This window comes from Leptidea sinapis, chromosome 31, assembly GCF_905404315.1.
Source record: "Leptidea sinapis chromosome 31, ilLepSina1.1, whole genome shotgun sequence".
Taxonomy (NCBI): Eukaryota; Metazoa; Arthropoda; class Insecta; order Lepidoptera; family Pieridae; genus Leptidea; species Leptidea sinapis.
The window spans coordinates 2,806,351-2,822,497 of NC_066295.1; the positions used below are offsets into that span (position 1 = coordinate 2,806,351).

A 16,147-nucleotide genomic window follows, 5' to 3' on the forward strand; every position below is an offset into this window, starting at 1 on the left:
TAAACTGGCCTATCTGCCCTGCACATAGTGTTCAAAATTTTATTGAAATCGGTTCAGTAAGAAAGAGTTCATTAAGAGTTCATCGCGGACAAAGAACGAGACACGAATTTTTTTAATACAAAGATGTACATATAAATATGCAGGTATATAATAGTGTCTATATATACAATACTATTAATTTCAAGCAATATTTAATGTTAATATTTAAAAAAAAACTACAAGATTTTTATACGTCATATTTGCCTTCAATCAGTAACTCTAAAAAAACCCGGAGAGTAAAACACCACATTTAACATATATATTATAAAAGTGTAGTAATATTTCTCAACTTTAAGAATACAGAAGATACATTCTCCTAGAAGGAAATTTAGTGGATAATATTCTAATTCCTTAAAAAAAAAACACTAAAAGATTATTCAGCAATATTAAAAAAGTAATAGTTTTTTTCGATGCACGGAACTAACTGTTGAGATATATAAGTTCCTTCGAAGGCTGCTAAAATTGGCCCTTCATCGACAACGTAAAAACCCAACAGTTATATTATAGACCGCAAAAATTTAATAATTATGTATACCACCTCACAAAATATAAAATTGTCCAAATTACACTAAACGCCGAACTTAGCTCTTGAATCGTCGCATACAATTACAGCTAATAAATAATAATTTATATAATAAGCGTCGACAAAAAACACCACCAACGCACATAGAGCCGTGGAATCTGGTAAAGTTCACACAGATTATACAAAACTGCAGAAGCTACTAGGTCAATGATAGTGGTTTATATTTAATACACTGGGCACGTCTCCTAATAGCGGCCGGTAACAATCGCGCAGCACTAGTGATTATAACGATTACTGTCGATAACTTGTATCGACACCGGTTATTTGGTTAGTCGCTCGATTATCGATAATTTGCCTTCGGGGTACGCTTCTGCCGCTAAATTGACCAACGCTTAGTTTTTTATCGATGTTTTGTTTACATCATTACATATAAGTTTTTGTTTTCCGGTCGTGAAATTGGCAAAATTTACTTAAAAGCTTAAACTAAATAATTTTTGAACAAATTATTATGTATATCATACACAACCAAACGTATTTTGATAAATAATTGAAATAATATGAAGAACATTGACGCAAATAGGGGTAGAAATACCTTTTAAGCTATTTAGACGAACGCTGAAATAAAATTGTTTTTTTTTTATCTGAAGAAGTAATAAGATATTCATGTGATAGAAAAAGACACGATTCACGCTTTGCAGTGCCGCTCAGAATTATTGAAAAAATCTAAAATTCTTAGCTGAGATGTAGTGACCTTGAACATAAGATGCTAAATCCCATTACTAACCGTGTATTTGTTACGACACTCTTTAAACCGAAACACAAATAGTACTTTTTTTTGCATAGTTTTTGTATGTATCGTTGTGTAGTTTTTTTATGGAAAATACGTCAGAGGATAACAGGAGCGTCGCCGCCCCTTAGAAAGGTATTGTCCTTGAAATACCGCACAAGGAAGCTCAAGATTCAAACATTCTTTTGAATGTGGAATTTCGAACAAAAGTATCTATATCGCTCTACAACAGACAAAGTAAAAGACTAGGTTTGACTTAACGACGTAATCTGTCTGGTTGTGGTAGCTTTGCATTGGTAATAGTACAAATTTTTAATTTCTAATCTCGCTCTTTGATCAGTGTCGCTAGTTAAGGCCAGGTAATTCCAAGTAATTCCAGGTGGACTACTTGATAGACCTATTACTTACTTCCATTAAAAGACAACTAATGGAAAGAGCTTCAAAATCAAAAACTGACTGACTAAAATGTGCTGGTAACACTGTCAATGTACATAGCGTTTTAATATTAACCCACAGCCGATCGAGTATTGTAAAACTCACCAGTGCTAATGATTGAGTAAAAATACTCACAGAATAAGCAAGGGATTATAATGACCTAAAAGTACAACTCATATTATGCGACCTCATACCTTCTCAGTTCCAAGTTTCACGTAACCTCTCGCCACATAAACTGGTTCCGTTAGTATCCACGTTTTACTAGCAATAATTCTATTCTACGACTTCGTATAAAATAGAAACTTGGGGCTCGCGAGCTTTCAAAAACGCTACATTAAAACGTCATAAACTCGAAACGTTTACTGCAATTTTACGAGCACGCTACCATTCGATCGATAAATAAAAATAAATGGACAGACAAGATCGCATTGCTCAGGAACTCGGGACTATTATAAATCTCTCAATGCGATTGTATTTGCGCTGTTCTGTAAGTCTGAAACTATCTTGACGTGACAGCATCAAGGATTATTACCAACGCAAATAATACACCAAGTATATCTTAAATCTTAATTCTTAAAGCACGTTCAGCGATATACAATGCAGTTCTAATGCCAATTTTACTGTACACAAGTCCAACCTTGGCCAATCTGAAGAACGAAAGTGTAGTGGCGATTCAGTCTGTTAAAAATATTCACGGGGTCTTTTTGACCATGTCCGCAAAGAAGATCAACTTTAAGGGTCTGACGGTAAATGTGATTGTAAAATCTAAGATCCTTTCTTCCAAGAATGGTGCATGAATTCATTAAATTTAAAAAAAAACATCCACATTTTAATAGAGAAGATGAACTAAAATTATCTAACACATGGGATCCAATAATCTCCAAATTAAAACCCAAAACTACACATACTAAAACAGAATAGGGCACTTTCAGTAAATTTTGCCAAAAACCATCCATCTGCAGCAAATACCACCCCCGATTAATAAATTTTAATCTTTAATAAAATAAATAATATTTACGCAAAAACCTAAGGTAAAATAAGTTATAATACGCGTTTTAATCCTTCAAAAAGTATTAATTTATTTAAAAATCTAAGATTATCTGAAAAAGAAGACCTAAAGGTTAAACTTTGAGGGGCGTGAATGAGCAATCGATATAAATGTTACACTTTACCCGTAGGAGGCTTCTTAGTAAAGATGGCGGCTGGATGGATGGAAAATCATGCAATCTGCAACCGATATTATGAAGGACTTGTTTTGTTTGAAATGGGTACGCTTTGAACTCATGTTAGCCTGGTACTTTTACTTGAGGTCGATTAGTTTTTGTGTCCGGATAGTTGAATCGGTATAAAAAGCGGTCAAGCGTGAGTCGTTTTTGCTTCGTAAGAGTTCTGCACCGGAAATTATTCTTATATAACATAAAAATATAAAAAATAAAAAAATATCCTATATAAAATAGTGTAACTGACATGTGTTTCTATGAAAGATATATAAAATCATAATATACCAGAATAAATGCCACCTAGAATTTTTGTTTTATATTTTACTTAGCTTGTAGTTTGATCGTTCATGCACAAAAATTCAAATTTAAATTTAGATTTTTGGTGCTTAATGTTCGATAGTGACATACTTTCATAATATAACGGCCTTAGGTGCGAAAGAGTACGCGATATACACAATATCGCTCTAACGCCTAGTGATATTAGCATTATGTTAAAATATATCTTAAGCATTTAATCTTTATTTTTTCGCTTATATACATTCCAAGTCAAAAAGAATATAAAAAAAATGATATTCCATTGCGGCAATCTTATTAACTCTATCAGTCCTTTGTGGGATGCAAGATCCCCAGCCAAGGGGGCGGGAGCCAAATAGGATTCTATCGTGTTCCTCCATTCCACGATATTCTCACCCTACGTGATACTACATAACTATCTGTATCATAAAGTACTTTCATATCTCGACGCAGGGCTTATTTTAAGCTGCTATCGATTAAGTTTTAAGAGAATTTAAGCCTTCTTTGTGTATTATTTTGACATTGCTAAACATGTGGGGATAACAAATATATACGCATACGTAAACGTAGCATCTTTTTTTTATTATTTTTTTTATTTTATGGAAAAGGAGGACAAACGAGCATACGGGTCACCTAGTGTTTCATGCATGCATGCATTTCACAGCTTTGTAGTACGTGGAAGAAAGCTGTGGAGGACCGCCACACATCCAGATGGTGGGGATGATATCCTAACTTGTGGGGTGTCGTGCGAAGGTGGAATTCGTCGACAAAACTCTTTGGGAAAACCAATTTTTCAACCACTTGAGATATAGCTCGATATAGAGTAAGCTCACTGGAAAAGATATTATAACAGTGGCTGTGACATTAGGTCACATGCCCTGACCCTTTTTTTTTAATGAAAATAAGGGACGAGACGAGCAGGACGTTCAGCTGATGGTAATTGATACGCCCTACCCATTACAATACAGAGCCACTCAGGCTTCTTGAAAAACCAAAAAATTCTGAGCGGCACTACAATTGCGCTCGTCACCTTGAGACATAAGATGTTAAGACTCAATTGCCCAGTAATTTCACTAACAACGGCGCCCTGCAGACCGAAACACACATATACACATTACTGCTTCACGGCATAAATAGGCGCCGTTGTGGTACCAATAATCTAGCCAGCTTCCTCTGCAAGGGAGCCTCCCACTGGTAAATTGTTTTAAAGTAGCCTTACCAACGAAAACCATAATCATAAGTGCACTGCTTGTGCATCTTTTCTAATCTTCTACTTTTAACTGTCATTTATACAGCTACGATCAATAAAATAAGTACATAATATAAATTATTGAGTCTTTGAAAAAGTCTATCCTCTATGGCCTAAAAAGCATTGTTTACAGTATTATAATGTCGCCAAAATAGCACAGTTGTTTTAGTGCCCCAGACAATTAAATCTAGGTTAGATATGGTAGTTTTCATAGAAATATTAGGTACCTAATAGGTAGTACATACATGTTTAACATACATAATATTTTCAAGTTTAAATCAATAGACTAAACGTTCTGATGTCAATGTAATTTACCAAGATGCTGCTGGGTATATTTTGTAATTCTCAATTTACCCGCCTTAGCTGTATAAATTTAAATGAAATGAAATGCCATTTCTTGAAGGAAAAATGAAACCACGAAGTAAGCGGTAACTCGAAAACTTGTGATATTTGTTTGTTTAATTTTTGTTTTATATAAAATTATCTAGTCGTAGAAAAAATATTGTATGTAAAAACGCTCGTTGCGTCATTCATTGGGATGTCACGCCACTTGGGTTTTTTGCTCTCATTATATTATATATATTATTGCACTAAATAACTTATAAAGTTTTACTGTGAATAAAGATTTTTTGACTTTCACTTTGACTTATATAATATACAAGGAACATGCGATGAAATTCATGGTACCAAGTAACTGGTAAATCCAAAAAATTGTCAAAATTACAAAAAGTTATAAAACATTAATATACGCTTACATATTGTATTTTAAAACTAATTTCTACAACCATATCTATTGTAATACGTTTTTGCTGAGGGCTGAGGTTAGCCCCGGGCATCCAGTAATCTGTTTGTGAGTGACGGAGCAGGCGGCCGCGGCAAGCAGGGGAGGATGTTGCTGCGCGAAATGCGATAACGTCTATCAGATCCGTCAGATCCACGCGCCGACGAATAATTCGCATTTTTATTTTGTAATACATTTTATTAATAGTTATTTGGATACAATTAAATGTATTTTTCATCTATCCTTATTCTATTTATGTAAGAAAAAATTATGTTCACGTTGTAATGTACATAAAAAAATCTAACATGAACTCAAAAAAAATTGTTATGTAGGTTCATACAAAACAGTAATTAATTGCCAGTTAAGTTTTTACTTAACCAGTAGGTACTTATATCAAAAAAATATTTTTTAATTGAAAATCCTTTTAGGGCACTTTTGGTACGGGGACAAAATACTGAACTCGCGCTGTCGTCACTCAAAAGAATACAATTATATTTGACATAGAGCTGACAATTTTGATAACATTTTTATGCCTATGAAAAATTTGCCAGTTTAGCAAGTGAATTAACGTTTAGCTCTTTGTACTGAAATCTGTTTGTGGGTTCTTGTTTGATATTAGAAAATTTATTAAAAAAAATTCGTTTCTTATTTTAGTAACCATGAGCCGTTTTTAAATATGATGATAATAATATTAATGATGTAATATTACGACTATTAAATTTTATATAATTGATAAGTAATTTTTAAATTTTTCCAACATAAATAAAATTTATACATATTATGATTTAAGTGCTAGCTTTTTAGTATCCGAAACTTCGTTGGAGAGACACTACATTTATTAATTTAAAAAAAAAATTCTAATTTATTTTTTAAATTTCAATTTACAATGTATGTACTTCTAACACAAAGTATGTTTTTAACATTTATTTTAAACTTCGAACACATCTGTTTTGTACATTTTCTGGGATCATGTAGTTTAAGCATATACATAAACACTCAACTTTCATGAGGATGGCTTAAATTGTTTAGAAGTTTGTTTCTTGTATATTTTGAACAATAAAAAAAACATTGCCCAATAAAAGACTCACTAACTCTAATTAACCGCATAAAGCTCTCAAGTAAATAAAATAAAGCGTATTCAAAAAAAACAAAAAACTCTTCAATTTTGTGTATAAATATTAGATACGTACACGTTTTAAAAGAATACTAAAAACGTTTTAAAAAACAACTTTATATCGTCTCAATATTAAATCATTGACTTAATAGGATGATACTAATCATATTGAGTTCACTTTCATTCTGAGGGCAAAAAATTAACATAACGTATTAATAATATAACTGCTTACGTTTTCATTCTTATCCCACAATAGGGTTCGACCCCTTCACAAACAAGCAGGTCCGTTCTCCGTTCTCCGGGCTATTTGTGCTGCAACCGATATTATGGAGGACTTGTTTTTGTTTGAAATGGGTACGCTTCGACGCTTTGAACTCATGTTAGCCTGGTACTTTTACTTGAGGTCGATTAGTTTTTGCTTCCGGAAAGTTGAATTGGTATAAAAAGCGGTCAAGCGTAATTTGTTTTTGCTTTGTAAGAGTTCCGTACCGCTAAAAATATATATAAATATAACTGATAATTATGTTTGTCTATGTAAGATATATTATTAGCACAATAGATAGATCCCCAACGAATGAATTTTTGTCAGATTGTGTTCGTCCTACTTTTCCCGAAAACAAGTTGTTGTTTCCAAGTTCTTTGATTTCTGGAATTAAATATACTAATCTGTATACCCTACAAAAATTTATTTATTTTTTACTGTATTTTAAATCCAGTAGATGGCGCTACATCACGAGAGTTTAATAAACATACGAATAATTATGGATTATGCCTCATTTGGACGATTGGCTTGTACAATTTCTGAACAGATAAACCGATTTGAATACGGTTTTCACCATTGCATTGTTAAAATCTTAAGGTAACACTACATATTTTTTGGTTGAATAGATCACAAATTAAATTATTGACAGTCAATTTTTTTTTTATTTTATATTTAATTAGTATCTACATGCTAAATAGTAAATAATAACCTCTAAACACTGATTCAAATGTTAATTCATTAAATTATTAATATTAATAAAGCATTAATGGAATTTTCTTAATAATTCATCACATCACAAATGACCTTTCATCGGCAATACTAAATTTTGTCACCTACCAGTTATCTTTTACCTCGTGATTTATATGTTTATAGTAACATGCATTTATTCAAACAAAACAAATCTTACTACTATATTTACAATATTATGACTACATAAAATGAAAACTATCATTATGTGGAAGCGTACCAAGAATACTGGCAGCATTTCCGCGTTGGATAGCTAGGCTGATCCGTTGACCGAAATAGCTGCCAGCGCTTGGATTTCCAGTAGGCTTAGTTATAGTTATCTATAGTTGTAACCTATGTGAACCATAGCGGTACTTTCTCGCTACTTCTTTCCTGTACGAGTGTGGTACTAATCCGGTGGAATGACGAGTCAAACTTGTTTTTACTGTCGCCAGAGTGACTCTCGCATCGAAAAGCCCCTAGTCGCTACGATACATCGAATAGGAGATTTTATTATGTTTGATTATGTGATTGTGATGCAAAATTATACCACCTCTGGTTGTGATGTGATGCTGTTCAACAGTAATGTTTAATTACCTGATTCCTGCCGCCAAATTCCACCTTCGCACGACACGCCACAAGTTAGGATATCATCCCCACCAACTGAATGTGTGGCGGTCCTCCACAGTGCGGTTTTCAAGGAGCTTTCTTCCACGTACTACAAAGCTGTGGAATGAGCTTCCTTGTGCGGTGTTTCCGGGACGATACGACATGGGTACCTTCAAAAAAAAGCGCGTACGCCTTCCTTAAAGGCCGGCAACGCTCTTGTGATTCCTCTGGTGTTGCAAGAGAGTGTGGGCGGCGGTGATCGCTTAACACCAGGTGACCCGTACGCTCGTTTGTCCTCTTATTCCATAAAATTAGTAACTTCCTACGATGCAACAAATTTTCACATTATGACCTACTTCTTCATGATTTGGGGATTAAAATACATTTAAAACCTAGGATCTATTGAGTCCCCTACTTCCGTTACCGCTTCTGCCTTCCACTCCTCGCCCTCAAATCTCAAAAATGAGTGTGTGGCTACTAGCTAGGAAACGTGTGTGTATTGTGCCGAAGTTTAGACGTAGGATCCTCAGAGGGTCCAGGCAGGGCACATTATCTGCTTTGAGTAAAGGTACTTTAAGACACCCCTGATTCTGGCAATGGCCTCGCATTCCAGAAGGATGTGTTTGGGGTCTTGAGCGGCATTATGACCTAGTTTTAAAAAAATATCTAGTTTTCCGAATATTTCCTATATTTGAGGCTGAGCTGCATAATAATGTACGCATGTTAATGGTGTAATAGCTGGAGATCTACCATCAATTGAGCCTCATTCTCGTCCGTTGATAAGTGGCATAAAATACGCAATACACTTGAAAGGCGATGTATTATTTTTTGCTACGAGCATTATTTCAATTTTATAAATGCTATTATGTTAAAAATTAGTTAAGCTTCTTATCTGTCATGTTAAGAACTATAGCTTCCTAAGTACTTACTCTAATCTTGTTTTAGAATCTTAGCTTAATAAGTGGAAGCGATATTGTCTTTTACATATATATACAGCTTAGTACGGTATGTTTAAGCTATAATAAACATAATATAGTTAGGTATATATATAGGTCTATCTTTTTGCTGAATGATACACCGTGCCTATTACAGTTTAATGCTGCTTGGGTTATTGGAAGCTTAGTAACCCTAAAGAACAGTAAATAGAGATTTAAAATATCGACAATAAGTTTCCTGTTACTTCTTCTTATTTTAAAGCTTAATTTCCATCCTTTTCCGAAGGGGAGGGACCTTCTTTGACCAGTGAGAAGGTGCTTTGCACAGTACGCCGTGAAGCAGTAATGTGTAAGCATTACTGTGTTTCAGTCTGAAGGGCGCCGTAGCTAGTGAAATTACTGGGCAAATGAGACTTAACATTTTATGTCTCAAGGTGACGAACGAAGATCTAAGAATTCAAGTCTCAGACCGAAACACATAACTGCTTCACGGCAGAAATAGGCGCCGATGTGATACCCATAATCTATCCGGCATCCTGTGCAAAGAAGCCTCCAACTGGTATCGTTATGATACTGCACTTTTTTACCTTCTTTTATTGATTTTCATAATTATAATAATAATAATCATTAATCTACAACACTGAAAAAAATAAATCGTAGTTTATTTATTAACAATAATATCCTAGTAATGCGGGTTTTGCACACCGTAACAAAGCGATGATGTGATGTCATCGACATCAGGGCCAGAAAAATTATAACCGGGTCGTTCATAACTGAATTATATATACTTGATTAATAATGTAATTTCAAAGCGACATAATTAAGTTTAACTAACTAGAATCATTGAGAGCATAATTCAAAGAAATCATAGAAGAATAACATCTTGACTGCTGTTTTTATGTATGTGCAAGAGAATTTGCTAGAAACTGTCATAACTATAATGTTGACACCATAAATTTATAATGCCTAGGACTCGGCTAAGACGAGTTAGTAAGTCTTTTATGGGGCGATTTATAAGCTTATACAACCCAGACCCCAGAAAATGTTCAAAACAGAAGTATTATTCAAAAGGATTGTTAAAAAACGTTGTGTGGTAAAGGTTACTGTAACATAAATGAATTTCTTAATGATAGACAGATTGGGAATGGAGCGCCCTCAAGCTATTAAATAATAAGTTTAATTGTACAATATTACTTTGTAAACATATTTTTTCGATGAAAAAAAAGCCCGCTGAGTTTGTTGCGCCCATTCTTCTCAGATCTGAGGCATTCGTTTTGGAATGGGTGGTAGTGTTTGGCTTTCAATAAATGATGTCACATCCTATTTCAAATAAAAACATTTCGATTTGAATTTAACACAAGTATGTTCAACTTCCATACTTTTTTGTAGCATAACTCTATCTCTAAGTTTTACTAAATCAATCTTACAATTAATCCATTCATATTTATTCATATTTTAATTTGAAGAAACATTCAAATAAATTATCTTCATCTCTGATTTGAGCGGCGTTCGTTTGAGGCGTTCAGCGACGATACGGTAGCTCAAACTGAATTCATAATATTATTATTCTAATCAACTTCTCGAACCAGTTCATCCGGATACCCTTTATTGGTATAAATGTACCAAATTTGTACCTACAGCCTTAATTACAATATGTTTCCAACCAATAAAACTGTTATGATTTGACAGGTTTAAATTATACGAAATTATCACAATATTTATACTATACTAGCGGACCCGACAGATGTTGTCATGTGTACAACACGTCTTAAATTTGAAAAATCGGTCCAGCCGTTAGGAGGAGTGGGCAGTATATTTATATATAGACAGAAATGAGAATCTAAGCCATTTTCAAATTCAATGGAACACACAAAAATATCACCAAAATAGGCTCAACCGTACAGGAGGTAGTTTAATTGTGAATCCATCCTCGAAACCACTTGATCACACACAAAAAGATTCATTCTATTCGGTCCAGCCGTTTAGGAGGAGTTCACAGTCAACACACGTACAGAAGAATTATGTAATAATAATAATTTACACTAATTATCTTGCCCCAAATTAAGCATAGCCTGTGTTATGGGTTGCAAGACAATGATATATTTAATACAATATACTTTCTTAAACATTCAAAAACATCCATGACTCGGAAACTAACATCAATCAACAAGATTATGCTTTTTTTTAATTTCATAACGGTATATTACCCTAGTCTAAAGTTTTTCAAGCTCGCGTCAAGAAGCGCCAAGCGGTGAAATAGAAAAAATAAAAAAGCTGTCTATGCCACTACCGCGTAGAGACGTGGCTAATGTGTAATGCGGTTGGCTTTTTGTCCGACGTCTTTGCCTCTTTATATTCTTTTTTCTCCCGTTTCGGTTACGGTTCGTATTGATCGAAAAATTCGATTTCAAAGCGGGTGCTACGTTTTTATAGCCGTCGTGATACGTTCATAAAAAATAAAAAACTCTTTTAAACTGAGAATGCAATTCTCACACGTCACGTTCAAATATCGAAGGCAACGACTCGAAAACTAATTATTTTCCATCGATTGGCTAGTGTTGGGACAATGTGGGGACAATAGAGCTGATTTATTTTTTGACATGACAACATTGGGTTCAATTGCGAACGTGATAGCGTGTGTCGTTCGATTGAGCTTACGTAAATAAATGGTTAATTATGTTTAATTTAGCGGCCAGTACTATGCAATTTCATAGCAATCTAGTTATTTACATATCTATTTGTATACTTGTCGTTACCCCTTTGTGACCGTAATGACATAATTTACACATATTATCGGTCATTCAATCATCAGACTCAGAAAGATACATAAAATCCGCAACAAAACCATCAGGAAAAAAACAAACCTGACCTGTCCTTGAACATGCATTAAAAATGAAATGGCAATGGGCAGGTTCCCGATTTTGTAAATACCACGTTTTTAGTGGAAAACCATAATAGCTTTAGGTCATTAGAAGGACCTTTTAAAGATATTATTACACTATGATCACGAAGCAGACGAAAATTTAAAAGGTGACGAGCGCAATTGTAGTGCCGCTCAGATAGATTAAGGGTACCACGCCTTTAACGGGTAATCGACGCCTTTTTTTTGCCGTGAAGCAGTAATTGAAAGGGCGCCGTAGCTAATGAAGTTACTGGGCAAATGAGACTTAACATCTTATGTCTCAAGGTGAAGAGGGCAATTTGTTGTGCCGATCAAAATTTTTGGGTTTTTCAAGAATCCTAAGCGGCACTGCATTGTAATGGGTAGGGCGTATCAATTACCATCAGCTGAACGTCCTGCTCGTCTCGTCCCTTATTTTCATAAAAAAAAATATATAAGTCCATATTCCCCGCGCACACTTTCCTTTACCTCTCAGTCACACAATGCCTTTAATGAACAGTAGGTACTTATTTCCGAATCACTCGATTGAATAATAATAATCTTTGCTTGGTCAATTATAAATATTACAGATAAACTCACAGTGTGTTGGCGCTTTCCCAGCTAGATAATCTTCTTTGCATATAAATTTGTTGTCATCCAAAACATAGAGCTCTTCACCAGTAGACAGCTGCTTTCGACAGACGAGGCAGGTGAAACAATTCAGGTGGAACACCTTTTCCCGTGCTTTTCTAACAAGGTCTGATGGTGAGATTCCGTGACCGCAGCCGCTGCATTTTGTGCCGTATCGCCTGCAAATAAAGATCATAGTTGAATTATCTGATTGGATTACGAATACCTGTAAATTGTTGGTATTTTATGATTTAGCGAAACTAAGAAACTTATAGACGGCCTAACGCGTCTACGTGTTGGCTGTGGTGCGATGGTATTAGTACATATTTTATCGAAAGTTCACCTAGAATTGACGTCACTATTCACTAAGATGGCGGCCTGTCCCCATCTCAATGAGCGGGGAAAATGTAAAAATTTTAATTATTATTATTTTGTATTAATTTAACCTTTTTGAATACATATTAACTTTACCATACCAATTGGTATTGATTTTGGTAAAGGGGCTTCTGTTTCCACAATTAAACCACTAAGTTTGGTCCATTTTGCGTGCAGTGTTGACTAGTCATACCAATCAGCCCAGCTCCTTCCACAAGTTCAGGGCACTCCTGGGGCCTTCGAAGACTTCTTGGAGCTACCTATTAGCTATTCACTAAGGTTTTTGTCCGTTTCTTGGCCATCCCTGCACATTCCAGGATTACAAGAGTGACCATTTCATCCTCGGTTAGACAGCCTCTGTACTAAGGGACTGCAATCCATTACGCCGATTGTAAAAAGGTTCTTGTTAAGTGATGTGTGACTCGTTAGGGTGCCCATCATGATTCGTATGTCATGTCTGTTTAGGCTAGTAACTCTACGTGTCAGTTTGGGCGATAATGCAGGAATCGCTTCTCTCGACTGTCTACAGCCTGAGACATTGAACGCATTTGGCTGAAGGGCAGTGGCAGGAGTGGCAATGGGCCAGCTAGTTCCTTCGCTGCATCATTCGCCAACGAACCGCTGTGTCCCTTGATACATTACAGAGATACCCGGTTGTTACCATGCCAAATGATGCATTCAGAGTGTTTGAAGGCTGAACTGTTTTGTCAACGTACACAAAATGTTTATAATTTATCTCTTTTAAGCGAATTAAGTACCTAATTTGAAGTTAACTTACAATAAATTACTATGATGAACCTATCAAAATGTTGTAAACAAAAATGTTCTCATATCAACACAAATATCCACTCGTTTTTCCCACAAACATACTAGATGAAAAATATAATCAATAAATTGCCGAATTTGACGTCTATCGAATAATTTATGGTTCATAAACATAATTTAGACATCACTTCCCGAATACATCGACATCGATAATCGAAATATCAATAAATCGATACAAAATCGTTAGCTCGGTAATGACCGATCATAATTTTAACTCCGTTATTTCGATTGTAAGGCTGACTACAAACTAAGTCATGGCCGTTGATGTCATTAAAGTCATACTGACGACTAATGAATACATATATGCGTACTATTTATACTCGCTGACTGAATAATATAATAAAATATGGTAGAAAATTACAATTGGAATCACCATCAAGATCACCATTCGGTATTAGTCATATCGACGACGACATAACAATTTTATTTTTAACTCTTTGGTACAGTTAATAATATAAAAAAACATGTGTGCAATAGAAGTGAAACCTTCAAAAATTTTGGCTTCAAGATAATGAGACGAAGCTCGAATTTCAGAAAAAAAAGATAATTGTAGGTTTTATTAATGATCATAGTGATACAATATTTGATAAGTAATTATTTTACATTTTATTTGTATATAATACATATATTTATTCAGAATCAAAGCTCACATTTTCGATAAATGGTACAAGGGTCTTATGGTAACTAGAGTATGAAATAAATACTTTGGTCTTAATATGGTCAATATATCTTTGAAATACCGCGTCAAGTGCGACTGCTGCAGTTTTTCAAATTACATACGCCACAATGCGTCCAAAAACTCAATCAACAGAATCGCTGTATCCGATGCAAAATACACTTAGCCTCCTAAATGCATATGAAGTCCTAGTATATGTAACTCGGATGACACATGATTTCAACCGCTGTGAAAGACATTATTATCACCGCTACCATACTTATGCTATCCTGCTGAGTCAGAATATATTTAGGTACCTATACTGTCGTCATACATAAGAAAAATCTCTACTTCAACTATGATCGCCTGGTACTAAAACTTTGCATACTGCTTCCAATCTCATTTTCTCCCACGAAATCTTATAAATTTATGTGTCCGTCTCTTTCTAATGTCTCGCTTTTTGGTTTCATCGACTTTCAAATCACAACAATGCTAAAGAACTTTTCACTTCTTAAATAATTATATAAAAAATTTAAAAATATTAAAAATAAAAATTATTGTTTTATTCTAAATATAACACATATATTAAACAATTGACTAATAACAGGCTTTTCACCATTGAAAGGCTAAACAGCAAGTACAAGTCAATTTGTTTCGAGCCTTCTAATTACCCGGAAATGGTTCAGTAGCAATTTTTAACTTTCGTCCAAATAAATAATTTGTGGTCATAAAATACGGAATTATGTGTTAACGGCTTCTATGACGGCCGTGTTGTAACATTCCGAGTCAGGTCAACATCAAAGGAAATAATCCGACAAGGTGTTTTAAAACCAGATAGAAAAGTACGAGGCTACCTGAGTACAAGAGACTAACGAATGAAAGAATGAATGAATTCACGGTGCGAATACGATGGCTATGTTCACTCTAGGACGTGATAAATAGAGAGACAAAGCATGCAGCAATTGAGCATTCATTTCATTAAAGAATTCGTAACCACCAAGAACACTAATTAAAAAAAAACATACAAAGAATGAATTCTACTGCTCTTTACCGGTCATTAATATAAGAACATACCACCTTTATTGAGTCTTTGTAAAAGTCTATACTCTGTGGCCTAAAAAAGCATTGTTTGTAGTACCTTAATGACGCCTAGATTTTTTAGTCTCAAAGCGACGAGCGCAATTGTGATGCCGCTCAAATTTTTTTTATTTTTTAATGTGAGCGACAGTGCATTGTAATTTAAGTAGGTGTCAAGTAAATGTCACTTTTTCTGATAAGAAAATCAATTTCAATTAAAATATGTATAAATTCTTAGATAATTTATGCGTCTAGATAGAGAGAGTATTTTGCTGTTAGACAACCGATAAAAACAAGCCAGGAATATTAGTTTATGTGTATTAGTTTTGTATGACACTTTGTGTTAGAGTGCATGAATTGTTCAAAATAGAGGTTAGTTCTAAAGTCAGTTTTTTTCGACGTTTTCACAGCTGTCATCGTCGATTTAGACGTATAAATGATCTAAGTATAAACTTAATATATTTCTTTGGATAATATGATGGCCCAAAATTGTATGAGTTGTAGTTCTGGTGTTTGTGTTAGTTGGAAAATAACAAAATATTAAATTATTTTTGATTAATACTAGCAGTACACGTATATAGCTAGCTGTAAGAGCGCCATCTAGTAAAAACTTAAGTAAACCTTTAAAGCGCATTTTCAATTTTAACTGATTGTTCGTTTCATTTATTTACATGTATTTTCTGCTGTTTAGAGGCTTAGAATACATAGACCTGGTACTGAAATGATCAAC

General features: G+C 34.4%; 1 protein-coding gene across 5 annotated transcripts in view; it reads right to left on the reverse strand.

The window, feature by feature from the left end:
* LOC126974046 (LIM/homeobox protein Lhx1) overlaps positions 1–16,147 on the reverse strand; it is a 94,020-nt gene that overhangs the window by 59,830 nt on the left and 18,043 nt on the right. For all 5 annotated transcript variants that reach the window (XM_050821422.1, XM_050821421.1, XM_050821419.1 and 2 more), the window contains exon 3: positions 12,456–12,664. In XM_050821422.1, coding sequence (XP_050677379.1) covers positions 12,456–12,664 — 209 coding nt within the window. The remainder of the gene's footprint in view (positions 1–12,455; positions 12,665–16,147) is intronic.